This window comes from Silurus aristotelis, assembly GCF_946808225.1.
Source record: "Silurus aristotelis genome assembly, chromosome: 22".
Classification (NCBI taxonomy): domain Eukaryota; kingdom Metazoa; phylum Chordata; class Actinopteri; order Siluriformes; family Siluridae; genus Silurus; species Silurus aristotelis.
Genome location: NC_139595.1, coordinates 15,495,856 through 15,518,056, shown reverse-complemented (window position 1 = coordinate 15,518,056; position 22,201 = coordinate 15,495,856). Strand labels below are relative to the sequence as shown.

The 22,201-nt window shown below is 39.0% G+C and overlaps 1 protein-coding gene across 8 annotated transcripts in view; it reads right to left on the bottom strand.

Annotated features, from left to right (window-relative positions):
* Positions 1-361: 361 nt before the first annotated feature.
* The window catches only part of schip1 (schwannomin interacting protein 1), a 365,243-nt gene continuing 343,403 nt past the window's right edge, over positions 362-22,201 (bottom strand). For 7 of the 8 annotated variants that reach the window (XM_083525662.1, XM_083525664.1, XM_083525665.1 and 4 more), the window contains 6 exons: positions 16,299-16,417; positions 12,198-12,315; positions 9,024-9,221; positions 3,032-3,155; positions 1,269-1,362; positions 362-1,094 (listed from right to left, as the gene is read on the bottom strand). In XM_083525662.1, coding sequence (XP_083381788.1) covers positions 1,043-1,094; positions 1,269-1,362; positions 3,032-3,155; positions 9,024-9,221; positions 12,198-12,315; positions 16,299-16,417 — 705 coding nt within the window. In that variant the 3' untranslated portion in view covers positions 362-1,042. Of the gene's footprint in view, positions 1,095-1,268; positions 1,363-3,031; positions 3,156-9,023; positions 9,222-12,197; positions 12,316-16,294; positions 16,418-22,201 lie in introns of all 8 variants that reach the window. The other variant, XM_083525669.1, reaches the window with a different exon arrangement.

Genomic DNA, 22,201 nt, shown 5'->3' with positions numbered 1-22,201 from the left:
GCCACACAAAGCCAGCTTTAATTAAATAAAAAGAATGAGTTCCTTTTACTTTGCATTACATCATTGCTGGCGGAAAAAATACAACATTTTCATTGCAGCTGGACCTGAACAGCTGCTCAGTTGTACGAATGAGATAAATGCAAGTTGCCATAAATGTACATTTTTATCCTTGTACACATTATGATGTAAAATATTCCAACAACACCACATTCTTCAAGTGAAAATCATTGAATGCCTTGTGAATGAAATCAGCAACTCCTCTATTTGTTACTCACACTTTTATCCTGGCACGATCCTTGTAGAATATTTAAAGCACCTCGGCACGGACGTTTGAGTACCGAAAAGACATTAGGCCACAGTATATGAAACAAAGTTTTTATTCTTTTATTTTACATATTTGTACATAAACATTTCTTCCCTCAAATAAAGAATCTGAATACAATAGGATGAAAATGATATTAACACACTTATTTAAAATGACTCGTGTCAGAGGATCAACATTCACAAAATGTTGAATACCGATCAGTGTGAACATATTACCAAAAGCTACGACTCGACTACAAGGCAGGCATATTTCCTTTTTAGACGTTTAGCACCTTCAAATCAAAAGTTTCAGTTCAAAACTACCAGTTGTGCGGAATAAAACAGGCCAAAAATACTGTCCAACTTAAAATTGTCAGCAGTTAAGTTTGTTTTCTTTATACAGTGAGGTCTTTTTTTTTATTTTTTTTTTATTTTTAAGTCTGACTCTCTACTAATTTTCATACTATATCTTTTATATCTTTTTTTTTTTGGTAAATTTGACAGATATATTTTGCTGGCAAATGTAAAAAGTTAAAATTAAGGACTATTAAGAAGCAAGGCCAATCACTGCACAGAAAGCCAGGAACAGTATTTCAGTACTGAGACACATTTGAGTTTTTCTGCGGTCAGGAAGTGCTCCGTAATTTGTATTTGTACATCCACAGAAGCAAAAGAAAAGTGGCTCTTCTCTTTAATCGAAGCCATGATGGTGGAAGGTTGTGGGTGATGACAGCAGGGATTATTTGGAAAGTGTCTTCTCAGCCATGTGCTTTTGCTGACTTTCAGCATGCCTGTGGAGACACATACACGTTATGACACAAAAGCCGGTTTGGATATTTTAAAAACTCATTATAGCTTGTCATTTTCACACTCAACAGGCTGTAGAGTTTACAGAAGAAAAAAAATATTCCCTGATCAGAGCAGAGAAGGTTAATAGAACAAAAAAATACACAAAAAAGCCTCACCTAGTCAGGTCTTCGATGTCGACTAGCATAGCATCCTGCTCCATGTGAAGCTCATCTCTAATCAGCAGTAGCTGCACGAGCTCCTCATTTAGGGCTGCACCGAGACAAAACACAAGTACAGAGTCAACAAAGAACCCAAATCCTTGCATACGAAGCCATGTGCTATTGCTTTATAGGTTTTGACATTTAGCACCTCAGAAAATTCAGTTAAAAACTACCAGTTGTGCAGAAAAAAACAGGCAAAAAATACTGTCCCACTTAAAATCCAGTTAAGTTTGTTTTCTTAATATAGTGAGGATTTTGTAAAGCATTTTTAGCTTTTTAAGTCTGACAAATTTTCATACTATATCTTTGTCTAGTGGTTAGGATGCGGCACTCTCACCGCTGCGGCCCGGGTTCGATCCCCGGTCAGGGAACCGACCCCAGCCATTAGGGTTGCACAAGCCACTGCACTCTTAGTGCCGGTCCCAAGCCCGGATAAATGGGGAGGGTTGCGTTAGGAAGGGCATCCAGCGTAAAAACATGTGCCAAATCAAACATGTGGATCATGAATACTTTTTTGATTTATTAGAAGACCAAGTACATTTTCTCTGTATTATATAAACATTTATATACTATAATGTGTGCTGTTATTATTATTATTAGTAGTAGTAGTACTATTACTGTTAGTATAGTTTTTTATGATATGCTTTGATGATACCTAATTGCACAAACAAAAGTGAAAATCGGTCTCGAGTGTGTACATGCATTTTTACTGTATATCAAGTAACAAAGAAATTCCAAATTAGAAATTAGGCAACCCCTTTTAACCCACCCACACACAAACACACTCAAGCACACACATAAGATAATCACGGTGCAAACACAGAGCAAACGTTACACTAGGAGAACCAAGATAAGAAAATATCTTGAAATTGTTCAAAGTTACAAATGACTTTGGAAATGCCTGCCATGAAACCCCCTAAATACCTACTGTTCGATTAAAAATGTGTGAATGTGTGTGTGTGTGTGTGTGTGTGTGTGTGTGTGTGTGGGGGGGGGGGGGGGGGTCCAGTGGGTGGGTGTAGAAGGTGATCAATGAACCTTGTTACTCAAGATTACATGCATGTTTCTGTTTTTATCGATCTGTCTTTCAGTACAGTTCTTTGTCGGCATGCAAAAGAGAGTCATTAAGATTCACTGACTGATGTGTCAGACGGCACACCGCTAATCTCTTACTCATTACATCATGCATCACTGACATCATTTGTAGCAGTGTTGTACAACTGTATATGATATATAATTGTGAAAGGAAACATGGTGGATGGATAGGCTTTAATGAGTTTGATGTTTCTATCTTCCAAGATAGATAGAAAGTTAGATAGATGATAGAGTACATTATTAATCCCAAAAAGAGATTGTAATGAACAGCCACTTCACAGACATTCAACAAAGTACAGTACAAGCAACAAGATGTAGACGAATATTAAGGCTACGTTAAAATGAGATGGGGGGAAAAAAAAACGGTTACTATATTAGAGTCCGGTGGGAATCTGAAAACTGCATATTAAGGTACATTAACAGGATAAAAAATTAGCAAGAATAATGATATACTGTTTCTACAGTATTTATATGATGCTTGTATATACAGGTGGGAACTTAAGTAATTAAAAAAAAAATACATAGAAATTCCACAGGGTTTTACTGGATCCCAATTCATTTTTTTACTTTCCAAAATCGGTTTTACTTCCACAAATTAAGAAAAAAAAAAAAAAAAAACTTACTTTCAATCTGTGAGTGGAGGTCATTGACGATGACCTGTAGCTGACCCAGGGTCATATCTCGCAGATCTGTGGGTTTAAGGCTCCTCTTCATCAGACACTCACTGATGTGGGGCATGTGGGGAAGCTACACACACACACACACACACACACACACACACACACACACACACACACACACACACACACACACAATCAGTGATATTTCCAAATAAGGCAAGAAAATGAATATATATATACTGTATATTACAGTACAGTAGAGTACATACTGATTCCAGTTGATTTTCACACTGCACATAAAAATATGTAAAACCCGTTCCCATGCGCTTAATGGGAAGTATTTTATTTCACAATATCTGTCTTTGTGTGTGTGTGTGTGTGTGTGTGTGTGTGTGTGTGTGTGTGTGTGTGTGTGTGTGTCAGTGGTGGGAAGTAATAAAGTACAAATAATTATTTACAGTACTTAAGGAGATTTTTCTGGTATCAATACTTCACTTTTTCTTTGTCGGACAATTTTTTTTTACTTTCACTCATTACATTTTCACACAAATCTCTGTACTTTGTAATACTTACATTTTCAAAACACCCTCGTTACTTTAGTTTTAATCTATTTGGTGGAATGTCAATATTTTTCTTCTCAACGCGCACGCTTTCAGCATATCAACCGGCTTTTTCGATTTCTCACTGGTTGTACCTTTTTTCTTGGCTCTCACGCACCACAGACGTAGGCTAGTTTTCGAAGCTAACAACGAGCAATGCAGAAGGCAACAGGAGGTTTTTCTCATCTTTTCTCTGCTTGTGTTCTATATGGTGGATGTTCAGCCTGGATACATTCATTAGGTAACAAAATGTGAAATTTGTTTTGTATTGATATGTTAATTAGGGCTGTCAAAATTGACGAGTTAAAAAACGCGTTAACGCAAATTCATTTTAACGGCACTGATTGTATAAATCCAGTGCGCATTTTTATTTGACCATATTTTTATCTACAAATATTAGTAAAGAACTCAAAAAGAGGCGAAATTAAAACGTTTAACGCGACACACATTTATTTACGACGTTCTTTCTTTACATTCCGCATTTGGCCCTTATCCAGAGCGACTTACAACTAGGGAGGGTTAAGGGCCCAGCAGTGGCAGCTCAGTGTTGGTGGGATTTTAACCTGTGACCTTTTGATCCAAAGTCCAATGCCTTACCCACTGAGCTACCACCTCACCTACCACCTCTTTACTCAGATACAACAACGAAACTCCATGAAGATATGTCTTACTTGGATTTGGAGTGATAGATCTTAAACTGCCTGCTATTGAGCTCTGAGCTTAACCCTATTGAACGCCTTTGGGATGAATTGGAACACCGTTTGCACCTCAGGCCTCCTCATCTCACCTACATCAGTACCTGACTTTACTAATACTCTTGTTGCTGAATGATACAAATTTCCACAAGCACACTTCAAAATCGAGTAGAACATCTTCCCAGAAGAGTGGAGCTTATTATAACAGAAAATAGAGACTAAATGTGAAATGAGATGTTTGAAAAGATCATACAAATGATATAGTCAGGTGTCTACACACTTTTGTCCATATAGTGTATGTGGAAGAGGGCAGATAGCACTATCCTCTATTTTCCTGGGTTACTCTGTAATATTATGGGTAGCAGGAGAAGGCTGTCCGAGTCTCAGAAGAAGCACTTGTTTGCTGTGACCTTGCCCGGTTTGCGGCTGTCATACAATTGTGGGGAAAATTGAAAAGGGAAAAATAGCAAAGAGTCTCCAATGAGCAGGTCATAATTAATGAGTGGAAGCCTAAAAAATAATTTCAATGGGAATTAATAATCTCAATACAATAATTGGATAGAGAAAACATTTCTGTAACCCTTCTATTAAATATAGCCATTTTGATTACAAGTATGGATCATGTACTTATAGTGACTGCATCAGCTTATTAGTCAGTTGTGTTTAAGTGACCATGGAATGTTTGTGACAGACTCAGAAAATAAGAAAAGTAATGAGGTAAAATAATCTGAAACGGTTTTTGCTTAAGGGCATGTGGTTTCCCATCATAAGTGTTTTCTAAGCGAGGGCACGAGAGCAATGGTCACTGGGAGCATTGGAGTTTTGCTTTCAAAAATGTTCATTTGACCTTTACTGAGTCATGAATAATGCTCCCACTGCTTACTAGCAGAGAACAGAAAAAGGAAGTATATATGGGATATGGCCTAAGATGATGCCTGGGGTCTGTTGCAGTTGGTGATACAGTTAGTATTATAAGTTAGTACGATAAGTGTTCGTATTTGGATTGTGACACAAGAATTGACCGTGTATCCCCCCACCCACCCCCACCCCCGGAACAGAAAACCATCATTTATGTATTAGCGGCTTCTTATTGTTATATACACATACACATACACAACATGTGACCTACAAAGATCCCACGCACAGGTCAGGCTTTGCGGCCTTCGCCTTTTCTCGTCACAGTGACACATTTTCAGGCGTGAACAACAAGCTAGAGAAACTGTGTCGTTGCCATGTTTGGTGATTTCCATCCTATAACACATGTAGCAACATACGATCATGGTAAGGCAAAAAATCGGAGGCATGCGTGACGCAGAAGAGTGATACGAGTGGAGTTTTTACTCGGGTAGATCGCTGTTTTCTATAAGGCAAACCAGACCTGCTGTGATTTCTAGCTTGCAACATGTAAATAACAGGTTTATATGATCTAAGAATTACTGCACTATAGAAATAGGAGCTTCTATTCCCTAATGTCATTGGTTCATCAAAAAGAAATCGTAATGTTTGGTGAATTTATGTGGTATAGGAGGATTAAATCCATTCATTCATTCATTCATTTTCTCCCGCTTATCCGTAATTCGGGTCGCGGGGGCAGCAGTCTAAGCAGGCCCTCGCCTTCGACTGCTGCCCAATCCTCACAGCACCGTCCCTTAGGGTCCCTCCTGCAGGTGGTGAGGCGGCCCCACGTCACGGACCTTGATATTTCCCTCTTAAGGGACCCCCGGAGCATAGAGGGTTAAGGGCCTTGCGCAAGGGCCCAAGAGTGGCAGCTTGGCGATATCGGGGCTTGGATTAAATCCATTTTCGATTTAATTCTTCAAGAGTGTAACAGCAGCTTTGATTATTTCCCTGAAACCTCCTGTCATGTTTAATCTTTTACTAACACTCTACTATTGTATTTCACTCTACAGTGTACATGAGGAAATTCCCAACATCAGGTAAACCTCCTATTGCCTGTAAAATGATATAATGTGCATTTTGAATGATGCTGATGATGATGTAAGAAAATGATGTTATTGTGATGCAGGACACCAAGTCTGTAGGGATTTTTTTCTACCTGAACACCCGTTCGTTTTAACTCTAACAAAGGGATGGGGTTGGTAAACATGATGTAAATTACTGACATAGTTACCGTTCTGAGCTCCGAATGTGTGCCATAACAGTAGGAGTGCCTCAAAGTGACAGGTGATTGGCGAAAAAATAAATACAAAATCTACCAGCCTACTTCCGGTTTTAGTTTCTTGCACTCTTTCTGTGTTAGGTATAAGTGTACAGTACCGGTGAGAGGTTAGTAACATTGCATGTAGGGATTTCTCACGCTGCATTGGGATAGAGAATTCCCCCCCTTTCCATTTACCAAACACTGTTTCTCTCTCGTTTTCCTCCCACGCTACTGCGAACATGAACGCAGCTTCTCTTTCCCTCTTGTTGTGTCTATGAGGCTATATTTATGCACGCCCCTATTCCTCTGTTGCAATGTTACACTTCTTTTCTACTTCCACTGCAAAAAAGAGTATAGTTTCGATATGTGTTTGCATATATGTGTGTGTGTGTTTGTGTGTGTATGTGTGAGTGCAAGCTCTATTTCTGCTTCCTATTTCTGCCTTGTTTTCGTTCGACAGTTGTCATGCTGTCAAAATGGTGTCATCGGCTGCTTCCTGATTCAAGATGACGTCGTGTGGCTGTGTGAGTTCGGATGGGCGAAGGAGAGTGGTGTGGGTGTGGGGCTCTGACAGAAGTGATAAAAATTTAAAACGAAAGCTTTAGAGTATCTGTTGGGGGGGGGGACAAGTCAGAGCTAAGTGACTCGAATGTGGACTTTCCTTATTATTGCCTGTTGTTTTGCTCTGATGTCATTGGGGCATTTGTTCCTGACAATCATGTTATGCATATTAATGAGCAGTAGAGGTAATCTCACCACGAGGTAATGCTTCTTTTATGAGATTATTAATTATTAATAAAGGCCAAATAGGCCCTAGGAACACTAACTAAATACTATGCTATACATACACTTAGATCCTGGAAATAAGAAAAGTAATAAACATGAATAATGGTTGATAATCATAAAACTCTATCAGTTCCTCTTTTATGTTGAATTAAAATGCTCGTCAGATTGGCTGTCAGTTGAGGCAAATAAAATAAACACCAAGAAAGAGGCCGAACAAGGTGCCTAAATTATTTGTGTATTTTTCCTTAGAAAGTGTAAACACAAAATGACTGGCAACCAAAGGCTACCTTTAATTAATTTAGAAAGGCATTAACAGATTTGTAGTTATGATTATTGTTGATTGTACTAGAAATAAGTGCGATAAATATACTGGACAAAAAGTCGAGGCAAAGAAAACAAACTCCAAAAAAAAAGGAAATTAATGGGTGCCTAAAACATTCGTGCATTTTTTCTAAGCCAATTTTAACACAACTGAGAAAAAGACTGGCAACCTTAAAACTACCTTCAACTAATTTTTTAACATTTTTATTATAACTATATTTACACTCTATTTAGAACGGTATGATGTGGCTTGAATTCATGCTCAGGGAATTGCGATCAATATTTCCATTTCGTGAAATATTTCAATTGGGATTTTTCCCAACATGACAAGGGTGTACACCTCATTCTCAGGCAGCTGATAAGTTGTTGTTTCCCCACCGCTCTCAAGTTCGACTGCGCTACCTTTTATCAATTTAGTTTCATCAGAAACTCCCAGAGGTGTTCGTTACAACTCTCTAGGTATTCAGATATCCTGCGCTACAGTATATAAATAACACTGATCTTTCACTGGGCTCTGACGCAGAGGAAGTGATACAGCCGCCGTGGACAGAAAGAGGAACCGGCCAGTCTTGATAAGATGAGATCAACAAATTTCGGGTCTTTTCCCTCAAATCACCACTTGTTCCCCGGTTAGCGCTGTGGGTTTGGAAGTGAGGGGACACATACGGCCAACGTGCGCATGGCAAAACACAAAATTGCGAGACAGGCTGAATAGAAACTGGGATGTAATGATGTGACATAAACAATTAGAGGAAGAAGTTTGCACTCTGTAAATAACACTTTTTCAAATGTGTTATCTCAGACATATGTAATGATTAGTTCAAAATTCACCGGATTTTTTTGTGTGGAATTCATTGTTCATGGTGCTCCAAAATCGGCTCTGTTGGGGACGGAATGTACCTGATGCTCCAAAATGGCCTCGATGGTGGACGGAATGTGTCCGATGCTTCAAAAGTGTGGATTATATCTGATTATCCAGATATCTTGGCACCTACTGAAACAACTAGCCCCATCTTTATAGCCACCTTCAGGCAAGTTAACGTAGTCTCAAAAGCGAGATATTCACATTCATGGCATTTAGCAGACAATGAATAAATCAACACTGGTTCGCTAGAATACAAACTTTATATACATCACCCTAAAAGCCTGTTGACAGAAAATAAGGCATTCTTTTTTATATGCACAAAGACAAAACAAACAGGGAAACAAGTGCTAGATTAAGTGTTTAAGGAAGAGGTAAGTCTTCACCCATCGCTTAAAAATAGCCTTTAATTAGAGTATCTCAGGAATGGTTTGTCCCATACTGTTCATTCATCTAATTTCACAGCAATACGCCATCACTGATGCTGTATTTGCCTTGCAGCTGGAACAACTGTTATAGAAAAACTTAACACCAACTTCTGACCAATCACATTCATTTTAAGCTCACTTACCAGATCTGCCACTGGTGACTTTTTGCGGTTTTGTTTCTCCACCTCCACCTGCATCTTGGCCATAGGTTTAGCCATGGCCAAAGCAAGTTTGGCCTCAGCCTGCAATTTCTTTTGTCTGCTTAAGAAATCCATGTCCTCCAGAGACTCTGAGTCGTCTTCTGTGGTGTCCCGGTCAGAGTACGATGAACTCTGCTTGCTCTACAGGTGCAAGAAAAGGGATGTTTCATAAATTTAATGGATGATTGGATAGTGGGTTAGTTATTATACATGGACAGCTAGGAACTACGTGGGTTCATTCCTATATACATCCATCCTCTGACTACAGAAATTGAAACAGTTTGAATGTTGGCTTAGGGCCTAGTCAAAAAAAGAAAAACTGCTTATTCCATGTTTCACACAACTGAGAGGAAGTGTGAAGCGTGTATACGGAAATCAGATAAATTCGATAAATCATTGTTCATGCACTAGCAAATCCAAATCCCTGTCTGAATTCATCTTTATATTCATTACAAACGGACAAAACAGATAATATCATACAGGAAATTACACATATTGCTTACACACATATTGTAACAGGGTTAAATCTCAATCAGTCTTTAACAGCTGTATTTCTGCTCCATTTTCACAACGGCAGCCACCAGATTTTTTAATTTTTTGGAAACAATCCTGATACAAAATACATTCAACTAGAACGCAAGCCCTATATACTCCTTCACTATCCCTCTACATACAGTACACACATCTGAACAAGGCCCTTGGTCTCCACACCAGAAGCCAATACCAAGTTCATCTAATACATTCGCATCAAGATGACACATGCCGAAAATGCCACGACACATTGGTGCAAAATTATTTATGAGATCTGGAACATGAGAATCCTCAGAAGCCCATCTGAAAGACTGATGAAATGAGACAGGAAATGGGAGGAGACAAAAGGCCCTGAACATTTTTTTTTTTTTTACATCCAAATCCCTTTCTTTCTATCTTTCTATCTATCTATCTATCTATCTATCTATCTATCTATCTATCTATCTATCTATCTATCTATCTATCTATATATATATATATATATATATATATATATACTATAAACAAATGTTTGTTGACACCTGACCATAACAATCATACAGTATGTGCTTTTGAACATCCAATTTAACATTTCATTCCCATTTGCTGTTATAAAAACCTCCACTCTTCTGGGAAGATGTTCCACTACATTTTGAAGTGTGGTTGTGGACAATTCATCCACAGAGGTGTTAGTAAGAGCATCCACAAGAGCACTGGGGTGCAGTCAGAATTCCAATTTATCTCAAAGGTGTTCAATAGGGTTGAGGTCAGATCTTTATTGCAGGCCCCTCAAGATCTTGCACTCCACCATGTAAATCATATCTTCACGGAGCTGGGCTTCTGCAGGGGCATGCCTTTCATACTGGAACAGGTTTGGGTCTCCAGATTTGAGTGCAGGGAAACATTTTGGGAAAGAACCACATAGAGCTGGAAAACGTTCATATGGTGTATCTATCTTATCACAATTGCATTGTCAAAATTGCTAATTAAAGATAAAACTTCAGATTTGTTGGTCTTAAAAAAAAAAAAGAGGGGGCAAGAAATATTGCAATTTTCTCATTAGAGCAACTGTATAGTTATTTCAAAAATGGTGACACTCCTAAGACTGACCACAAACATTTTGCAACAAATGGTCATCCCTTAACGAACCTGTGCTTAACTTATTAAATGCCCTCTGACTCCTGAATGTCTGTTCTTATGAGATAGCACAGACGTAAAAATCCCTTCATTAATATGCTTGAAAACACTTCTATGCTATATTTACTATATGGACAACAAAAGTTTGTGGACACTTGACTATGAGAATTGTAGGCTCTTTTTAAACATTGCTTTCCACATTCAGTCCCCATTTGCTGTTATAATATCCTCCAGTCTTCTAGGAAGATGTTTTACAAAATTTTGGAGTGTGCTTGTGCAGATTCATTTAGCTACAATGGTGTAAGTAAAGTCAGGTACTGGTGTAATATAAGGAGGCATGAGTTGCATTCAGTGTTCCAATTCATCCTAAAGGTGTTCAGTAGGTTTGAGGTCAAAGCTCTATAACAGGCAACCCAAGATCTTCCACTCTAACTTATGAAAATCATAACTTCTTGGGGCTGGCTTTGTGAACACAAGGGTCTTTTCATGCTGGAGAAGGTTTGGGTCTCATTGTTTAAGTAAAGGGAAGCCTTCAAGTTTGTGGTAACAGTTGATTGAAGAAGCACATACGGATGGAAAAGACAGGTGTCCCAATACTTTTGTTCATATAGTGTATAATATATATATATATATATAAAACGGGTGTGAGAGAAGACATTCTAACTGTTGAACTAAAAGTTCAGGCTTTATGAACGAGCTTAGTGTTTTATTTAGTCTGAAATATTCGGGAATGAGCGGACTGACGATGAATGAATGAATGAATGAATGAATGAATGAGACAGAAAGCCTGTCTGACTGACTGAATTACTGACTGTCATATATATATATATATATATATATATATATATATATATATATATATATATATATATATATATATATATATACTATTTATCTGTCTGTCCGTCCGTCCGTCCGTCCGTCCGTCCGTCCGTCCGTCCGTCCGTCCGTCCGTCCGTCCGTCCGTCCGTCCGTCTATCTATCTATCTATCTATCTATCTATCTATCTATCTATCTATCTATCTATCTAGTTAGCCAACACAACAATGACATACTATAAACATATCACCCAGCGTATAATTAAAATAATTAAATAATCATTTACAGGATTGTGGGAAAAATCCAGAAACCGTTTTTTTCTTTTTTTCTTTTTAATAAAGTGAAATGTCACAAAGTGTAATGTGTGAATCTACGGTTCAGTATGATTAGGTGAAGTACAAGTCCTCTTCTATCTACCACACAGTGTTATATACATTATGGTAAATGGCTGCTGGGAAGCTCTGCTTTTATAACCACATGACAGCAGGGAAAGATTTTTCACTCAGGCCTTTTCTGAATACCTTTTGACAGTGTGAATTATAACAGGTTCAGTTTATACTGGGCAGCTTAGTGATCTAGGCTATAGCGGCCCTGAGTCATAGTATATGTGTGTGTGTGTGTGTGTGTGTGTGTGTGTGTGTGTGTCTATACCATAGGGGACAGAGGTGTGTCGAGGCTGGTCTCTGTCTTGCTGTCATCTGCATCACTGTCTTTGTCACTCCCACTGTCATTAACAAAGCAGATCTGCAGGTTCATACCACTCTGTAGTCTGTAGGGTGGGGGTGGGTTGGGGGGGGGGGGTGAATAGAGAGAGAGAGAGAGAGAGAGAGAGAGAGAGAGAGAGAGAGAGAGAGAGAGAGAGAGAGAGAGAGAGAGAGAGAGAGACACACACACACACACACACACACCCACACAGACACAGACACAGACAAACCACTATTAGTTGAGTGGAATCTCTCCTAATCAGCTTACCATGACTGTAATTAATCATGCCATTTGTGACAATATGTGCAATATAATGGTTTCCGCTGTTTCACAATCATTTTTGATTTCCTGTTTTGGGAGGATGCAAGGGTGTTTGTGTGGCTATTATCATGGAAAATGTTTTCGATGCTGGATATGACAGAGCAGTGAGCAATTTATTTATTACAGAAATCAGAAAAAGTGACCCAACCGCTTATAATAGGCCAGATGTTGTCCCTATAACGCTCACAAAGAAAAACCACAAAGGAGAATCAATACAAATGAGGAAAAAAACCCTGCAATCTGTTCAGATTAGGACTTAATCTGTCTTTACGCACTCTGCTCCAGAATGAATTGACCAATTAGTAGATCAATAGATTATATCACTGGCAGTCCTGAAATAACACACCCTTCATCTCCACCAATCATATACAAGCAGATTGCAGCAGTCTGTCTGGAGAAGATGGACACGGCAAAACGGAAACGGAAGTGTAAATTTTCAGATCGCTTGATTGGTGTAAATATGGGAGGAATATAGACATTTGGAAGTGTGATATATATATTTTTTTACAGCATCAAACCAGACATGCATGAGAATCACATGATCTTATAATTATAGCAACAAGTTCAAGCATGGTTCGATTTCCTACTGTGAAACGGAGCAAGGAGATTTTATTTCAAGTTCAAACAACTTCAAAGACAACAGAAAAAGTCACAATAATGAGACGTATTTATGAATAATATGCAAATTAGAACTATTTGTTTTTTATTAGATCTATCTATCTATCTATCTATCTATCTATCTATCTATCTATCTATCTATCTATCTATCTATCTATCTATCTATCTATCTATCTAGCTAGCTAGCTAGCTATCTAGCTAGCTAGCTATCTAGCTAGCTAGCTATTATATTATATTACACTATAAGGACCAACGATTGTGGACATTAAAACTACTTCAATTTCAACTGATTCTGATGTAATAGAATTTAAATGACTGCAAACACCAACAGTAAAATCTTTATGATTAGAAAGAAAATAACAATAACTACACTATACAAAAGAAAACGCTGTAGGACATCTGATCATAATATTCATATGTGCTTTTTGAACATCCTATTCCACATTTAGTCCACACTTATGCCATCATAACAACCTCCACTCCTCTGGGAAGTAAAGTCAGGTACTGATGTAGGTGAGGTGAGGAGGCCTGGGGTGCAGTCAGCGTTCCAATTCTTCCCAAAGGTGTTCAATAGGGTTGAGGTCAGAGCTCTATAGCAGGCCACTCAAGATCTTTTACACCACCGTATCATCATGGAGCTCACAGTGACACAAACAATGCTACAGCATCCAAAGACACCCTATACAGTTGTATGTCTCCAACTTTGTGGTAACAATTAAGAGAAGAACCACATATGGCGGGAAAAATCAGGCGTCCTAATACTTTTGTTCAAACAGTGTTCAGTTTAAATAAATAAATCAGACTGAATATGTGTGAAACTGAAAACATTTAATATTCACGGTTATTTTGCATAACCGCATTGAAGTGAAACATCTGCATTTAAAATGATTTTGAAACCCAGTTTTGTTGGCATGGCAACAGTTCAGTTCGTTGTGTATAGTTTCATCTTCCAAACCGTGAGCCGTATGATCGACTTTATTGTAATTTGCTCTGTTTAAGCTCATTCTTGTATATAACCTCATAGCATAACATTATGACATTCTAAAGTTATGCCTTTTGAGTGAATTACACTGAATCTCTTTATCATGGCACCAGTTAGTGGGTGGGATAAATTAGAGGTGTATTAAAAGTGAACATTTTGTCCTCAAAGTTGACGTGTTCGAAGCAGGAAAAATGGGCAAGCTAAGGATTTGAGCGAGTTTTGGCCATATTGTGATGTCTAGACGACTGGGTCAGAGCATCACCAACATTGCAGCTCTTGTGGGCTGGTTCCAGTCTGCAGTGGTCAGTATTTATCAAAAGTGGTCCAACCGGAGACAGGGTCATGGGTGGGCAAGGATCATTGATGCACGAAGGGAGTGAAGGCTGGACCATGTGTTCCGATCCAACAGATGAGCTTCTTGTAGCTCAAATTGCTTATTACTGTCTAACACAATATTAGGCAGGTGGTCATAATGTTATGCCTGTTCAGTGTTTATGCAATATAACTCTTTTAAAGTGCATATGAGGATGGGTTCCCCTTTGAGTCTGGTTCCTCTCAAGGTTTCTTCCTCATATCATCTAAGGGAGTTTTTCCTTGCCACTGTCGCCACGGCTGCTCATCAGGGACAAACGCACACCATTCACCTTCACTGTTTTTTTCTGTAAAGCTGCTTTGAGACAATGTCTGTTGTGAAAAGCACTATACAAATAAACTTGACTTGACTGGACTTGCTTCTGCGTTTACTGTTAGCATCCGTGGTCATTTGATGCCACTTGCTGAACTCTGGGTTGAGGAGACCCTGTGTTCCCAAGCATGAATTCCGAGATGAAGGCGTTTTCTTTAGTTGCATTTAATCAAATGCATTTGATAAATTCAAAAGTTTTGATACCTTTACACACCAAATACCTATAATCCATGATATCTTGATCTTCTGTGACAGGATTCTACCAGAAGGACAACTCAAGGACCCTGGGTTTAAGGTTAGATCTTGTCCAAAGCTCTTTAGTTTGTTTCTTTATGGAAGGGTCTTTGAAGGACCCTACAACAGGGAAGGTCCAAAGTAGAACTACTTTATAAGATTCCAACTGTTAACCATTAGGAAACCATTGGTTATTAGAAACTATATTAACAGGAAATGTTGGTGATCGGAAAAATTTCTGATTCGGTTTTGAAAAACCTGGATGATGGAATCATTTCTTTTTGCAGTGTTATTGCGTGAACTCATGGGTGCTTCTGCGTCTTTCCATATTTAGCCATGTTGATGATGACTGACAGGAATATGAAGGTGTGTGTGTGTGTGTGTGTGTGTGTGTGTGTGTGTGTGTGTGTGTGTGTGTGTGTGTGTGTGTGTGTGTGGTGATCAACATTTCATATGACTTGTCCAGATTCCTTCCAAGGAAGTGCACAGTGTCCCTCCGCACATTTAGACAACCGAGGTGTGTGTGTGTGTGTGTGTGTGTGTGTGTGTGTGTCTCTGCAAGCTTCTTCTCTTTTGGGAAGCACGTCTATGCCGGGATCTACATTCACAAGGGGAAGTCCTTGCCTTCGTTCTTAGAGAGTGAACGCCGGACTCTGAAAGTAATTCCTGTTTTCTAATGCTTACACTCTCTCACAATCACACACACACACACACACACACACACACACACACAAAATTCTGAACATGATGTTTCAGAAGTACACAGTGGAATAACTGGAAGTTTGTTTGAGGTCTCTTCCCTCATTTTCTCCTCCTCATGTGATGTTGCTAAGTAACAGCTGGAATGAAAGATGATTTAAGCTCTCGAGGAGAGAAAGCCAGAAAAAAAAAAAACCCAGATAAGTGTGCATCATTTAATCTTCCTGCAGCCGAAGTCCCCAAAACAGACTTCACATCTACTTTGTGACTTACAGGAAATTTCGGGTTGCGATTTGAATGTAAAATCAAAAGGCTGCACGCTAGAAAGTGATCTTCACTTGCATGACTCATTTAAATAATATTGCGGTGGAGCCACACGTAAAAACAAAATCAGTGACAGTATTTTTATCAGTGTAGAATGGAATATGTGAAAAAATTCATTTCAAATATTTGTCTCCTTAATTTAAAACACACACACACACACACACACACACACACACACACTCACCGTGAGGACAGGCTGGGCTTGCCACTCTTGCTGCAGCTGGTATAAATTCCAGGTCCATCGTCGAAGAAACTCCCCAGTGCCAGCTTCTGTCTGATGGACTCTCGCTCATTTTTTTGGGCCTGAGGAAAAACACAGAGCAGCGAATGTGAATACAGTGTCCTGAACAAGTGGTGTTTGTGCACACACAATTCATAGTGCCAAAAAAATGAAAGTCTAGACAGCGGATAGCAACTTGTGGACAGAATAAAAGGGAATACACGGAATAAAACAGGAAAAAAGTGAATAAATCCAAACAGACAGCAGAGGGCGCAGTTGGAGAGACACGCTATAAATGTGCTTTATACTTGCACATGTACTTTCCGGAACAGTGCCATGATACAGAAACCTTGGTGCACAGAGGGTAAGGGCCCCAAAAATAGCAGTTTGGCTTCACCGAGGCTTGACCCCTCGCCTTTCCGAGCAGTAACTCAGGAACTCATTTTAATTAAAATAAAGGATTTTTTTTTTTTTTTTGCTTTTAGGTTGGGTTGGTTATTTAATACCCAACCAAATTTCTAATGGATTTCCAACTAAGGCTTTAGAATAAACACACACACAGACACACACACACACACACACACACACACACACACACACACACACACACACACACACACACACACACAGTGCCAGATGAGATCATTTCAATACCTGTACAGTATATATTGATCTCGGCTGTATAACAGTAGCAGAGATGATTATCTCTTTGTGCAATTGATCTAGCAGGAAGGAGAGTGTGAGAGAGAATGAGAGTGAAAGTGATGAAGGAGAAAGAACAAAGTCAAAAAGAAAGGGGTGAGAAAGAGAAAGGGGTTTTATCATGACCCTTCATATGAAAGCAGATCTTCCCTGTTACCTTTTCTCCTGAGATTTCATATAATTTCTTAGAAATACTACTGTTTAAATGATATAATGGAGCCTGATCAAATCTTATCCTTAAAATACGCTTTGGAGCATGAAGAAAAAAATATCTACATCCGCCTTTCCTTTACCAAATAGCAACAATTCCTACATCTGTGTGTCGGCATATACTGTAATATTTTCACATCTTGGACTGAGAAATTACCAAACCATGCCTGGAAAATCTTGGAAAGTACATGCTTATGGATCCTTAAAAAACCAGACCATGAGGCACTTTGATATTTGTTTGCCTTATGTGCTCTTTTACTTCAACTTAGAGTTCCTCTAATGGTTTTCTTCCTCGTGTCATTCCAGGGGAGTTTTTTTCCTCACCACTGTCACATCTGGCTTGCTCATTAGGAATCTTATTCGACACCTGGATTTCTGTAAAGCTGCTTGTGACTGCTCAAAGTGCTACCCAAATAAAACTGAAGTGAATCATAGGTTCATGCTAGGCTAATCTGTGACAGAAAGCTTTAGCAGACTTAGCACGGTGTTTGTCGAGTAGCTCTTGGTGTGGAAGCACTTATTTATATCGACTGCTTTAATTTGTGGTGTGTCAAAGGAATCGGCTGTCACTGGACCAACACCAGACTTCCCTGTGCTTAAAATATATATAAATGTATGAATATACTATCAACATATAAGGCTTTCCCATAGCAATGCTCAATTCACCAACAACCAGTGCACACATCCTGTTCAGCCTTAGACATTCTCCCTGCTAAAAACAATGAAAGTAATTGATTGGTTTAAAAACTGTTGGAGTTTGTTTATTGAAAATGGAAGCACAAATTGTAGAATATTAGCATGTCAGCTGCAAAGCCACATATGCTTAATATGAACTCGCGATTGTAGACAGCAGCAGGAACATAATTCACAATTAGATCTCTGTGTAATACTGAACTATAAACTCATCCCCAACTGACTGAGATTTCTGCATTCAAACCCATTACACATTTAGTCCCCATTGACTGTTACAATGTCCTCCACTCTTCTGGGAAGATCTTCCACTGGATTTTTAAAGTGTGCATGTACAGAGATCTATAGCAGGCCACTCAAGATCTTCTATTTTTAACTCATGTAAACATATCTTCATGGTGCTGGCTTTCTGCACATGAGCATTGTCATGCTATAACGGTTTCGGGTCTCACCAGTTCGAGTGAAGAGAAAATGTAATGCTCCTGCACAATTGTGTCCCTCCCACACATATGGTCCCAATACTTTTGTCCATATAGTGTATATTATAAATGATAGTACACATTATAGTATTGTATATTAATGATAGTAGTATAGTAGATGTTCAGGCTATAGTAGAGTGCAAGCAGGGTGAAGTGGGTGGAGAAGAGTGACAGGAGTGATTTGTGATAGTAGGGTATCTGCAAGAATGAAAGGAAGGTTTATAGGTCTGTGGTGAGACCTGTGATGTTGTATGGTTTAGAGACAGTGACATTGAGTAAAAGACAGGAGGTGGAGCTGGAGGTAGCAGAGCTGAAGATGTTGAGGTTTTCGTTGGGAGTGACGACGATGGACAGGATTAGAAATGAGTTTATTAGAGGGACAGCGCATGTAGGACGTTCTGAAAACAAGGTGAGGGAGGTGAGATTGAGATGGTTTGGACATGTGCAGAAGAGGGACATGAGTTATATTGGTAGGAGAATGCTGAGGATGGAGCCACCAGGTAGGAGGAAAAGAGGAAGGCCAAGGATAAGGTTTATGGATGTGGTGAAGGAAGACATGCAGGTAGTTGGAGTGAAAGAGGCAGATGTAGAGGACAGGGTGGTATGGAGACGGATGATCCGCTGTGGTGACCCCTAATGGGAGCAGCCGAAAGAAGAAGAAGAAGAAGAGTATAGTAGATGTCCATTTATGCCGGATGTCCTTTATGCCCATATATTTCACTACAAACCAGTGACAAATTACTGGTTTGTGCAGTATTAGGAAAATAAATTGGTTTGAAATTATGATTTGTACCTAAAGAATAAATCCACATAATGCTTTTATTATGTCAGGAAAACATGCCTACATAAATATTGCTGTATAACAGCAGAATTATACGTCATTACAAAAAAAAAAAAATCTTAGCTACTGTATATGCGGGACAATTTCCCTGCTTGCACAATGGAGCTGCTCATATTCACATGGTTGTATAATGTACACGTCAAATGTTTTGAAAGTGACAGCTCATGAGACGTGGGATAATTTAAAGGTCATATGTTACATATTGTCACTACTGCTGGTTACACACTTCTTACAGTTACAGTTTTTTCGTACAGTTAATCATATCTGTGTTTACGTTCCGGTTTCTCCTCTGTATCTTCTCATTGACGCTGCCACGTTTTGTGTTTATGGTTCATGCATTTTTTTATGTTACTTATTAACATTTGTAGCAATGCATCGTGGGATTTCATGCATGGTTACAAAAAAAAGCATGGTTACAGCTTTGTAAATAATGCAGGAATATTTTGGATGTTTTTGTAAATTGAACCCTTAGAGTTGTGTTGGCTGTGTCGTGGTCACTGCCTGCTTTTGTTCAACACGTTTAAAATTGTCTTCTGTCTTCACCTGATCACACACAAGCAAATACAGCAAATACATTATTTTACCAGCAGGGTGCAGTGTTTAGCTTTGTATCTTACACGGCTGTAGTGAACATTTTTTTAATCAAGTCAAGTCAAGTCAAGAGGCTTTTATTGGCATTTTTACTCTACACAGTGGTACACAGTACACAGGAAAAACGAGACAATGTTCCTCCAGAACCCTGGTGCTACACTAAACAACATAGAGCTACAACACACAACATACAGCTAAATAACATAAAGCTACATAAAGTGCATCAAGTGACCAAACAGTGCAGACGATTAACAGTACAGACACACAGTACAGACAGACAGACAACACAAGACAGTGTGGGACAATACACATAACACAAGATAGCCCCGACCAGTAAACCTACTATATACTCGGAATATACAGTAGTGTGCAAAGAGTGGTGTTATGAAGCTGTCACAAGAAATGTGTGTTGTTCTTATGCCACAGCACTTTTTCAACAATTACAATGAATTAAATAAGTCATTTCATGTTTTTTTCTTTTTAAAGTTGCCGTGTTACTGAGAAACTGGAAAGCTCAAAGTCCTCGATCCTGACTGGTGCAATAAGTTGACACTGGAGACTCGAATGAACTATAGTTTTACACAAATCCCAACCATATCGATCAATACCCCCTCTTTTAAATCAGTGCCATGTGCAAAACTGAAATGTCTGTGTAGGTTTAAATGATAAAAAAAATATATCAGTGCATTAATATAAGCATGTGATTTGCCTGCAACTTTATTATATCATAATGTTAATTTAGAGGTGGTGGTCCGGTGGTTAAGATGTTGAATTTTAGATAAGAAGGTCATGAGTTAAAACCCTAGCATGACAAAGCTGCCACTGCTGGGCACCTGAGCACGGCTCTTAACCCACCCTCAACTGCTCAGTGTATAAATTATATACAAATTTGTGTATCTTGTATTAGAGCAGTTAAAATGTTGTGCTTTGAGTACAGTTCTCTCATACTGACCACTGGATGTTCAAAGACACTGAGGATTTGAGTATTAGAATTGTTGCTCTCCACAAACATGGCCTCGACTATAAGAAGATCGGTAACACCCTAAAACGGAGTTACAGTACAGTGTTCAGGGTCATACACAGGTTTTCCAAAATGAGGGTCTATCAAAAAAGTTGAATCCGTGTGCTGTGCGTCAGGTGCAGAATCGGCTTTAAAAAATAGACTCATGAATGCTGCATTGCTTTAGAGGTTACATAAGCGGAAGGTCCACTTATTAGTGTTCAGACCATACGCCGCCGCACACTTCAGCATGTCGGATTGCATGGCCGTCATTCAAGAAGAAACCCTTTTTTACAGCTGGCTTACAAGAAAGCCTGAAAACAGTTTGTGGAAGACAACTGTCCCAAGAGCATGAATTAATGGAACAATGTCCTGTGGTCTGAGAACAAGATAAACATGTTTCCGTGTGGTGACGCCCTCATGAGGAGAACCAAGAAAATTGTGTCTTGCCCATAGTCAACCATGGTGGTGGTAACATCAGGATCTGAGGCTGCATGAGTGGGATACTACAATCGTTCAATTGCATTTTTGTTTCTCATTAATCTACACTCAGTCCCCTATAATAAAGTGGAAACAGACCCCCCCATGTACATAAGTATTCAGACTCTTTTAGGCCCTGGGATGCCTCCCATTTCTCTTGATGGTTTCCTTACTGAAATGCTTCTAAACTTTTATTAGAGTCTACCTCTAGAAAAGTTTATTGAGTGGACATAATTTGTAAACAGCTGACGGTGTCATTTTTCTCACCAGTTTAATGTTTTTATGCTGAGGGCTCTAATGGTTTTGCCCTGACACGTGCCCTTTCTTTCTCTCTTTCTGTGTGTGTGTGTGTGTGTGTGTGTGTGTGTGTGTGTGTGTGTGTGTGTGTGTGTGTGTGTGTGTGTGTGTGTGTGTGTGTGTGAACAAACAACAAATGTAAAAGTGTCAGTGACCCAGCTGCCATGCAATAAAATCAGCACTGAGAATGCTTTTAACAACTGTCCTTCCTTTGACCCATTAACACTTTTATAGTTGTGTGTATATTTATGTGTGTGTGTGTGTGTGTGTGTGTGTGTGTGTGTGTGTGTGTGTGTGTGTGTGTGTGTGTGTGTGTGTGTGTGTATGTGTGTGTGTGTGTGTGTTTTTGCTATTCTAGCACTCTCATTTTGCATTGTGCTTTGATCTTTATTCGCTAAGACTTTTATAAACCTTTCATTTCTTTCAGTTTAAAATGCGATATCACTAACAACAGTGTGATATAAGGGATCGGAGTTGCACCCCCTTGTTTCATTCAAGCATTATGATAAAAGATTATGATAGGGTTCGACGCCTATCCAGCAGTAGTCTGAGATTCCCAGAAACGCTTCACATTCCC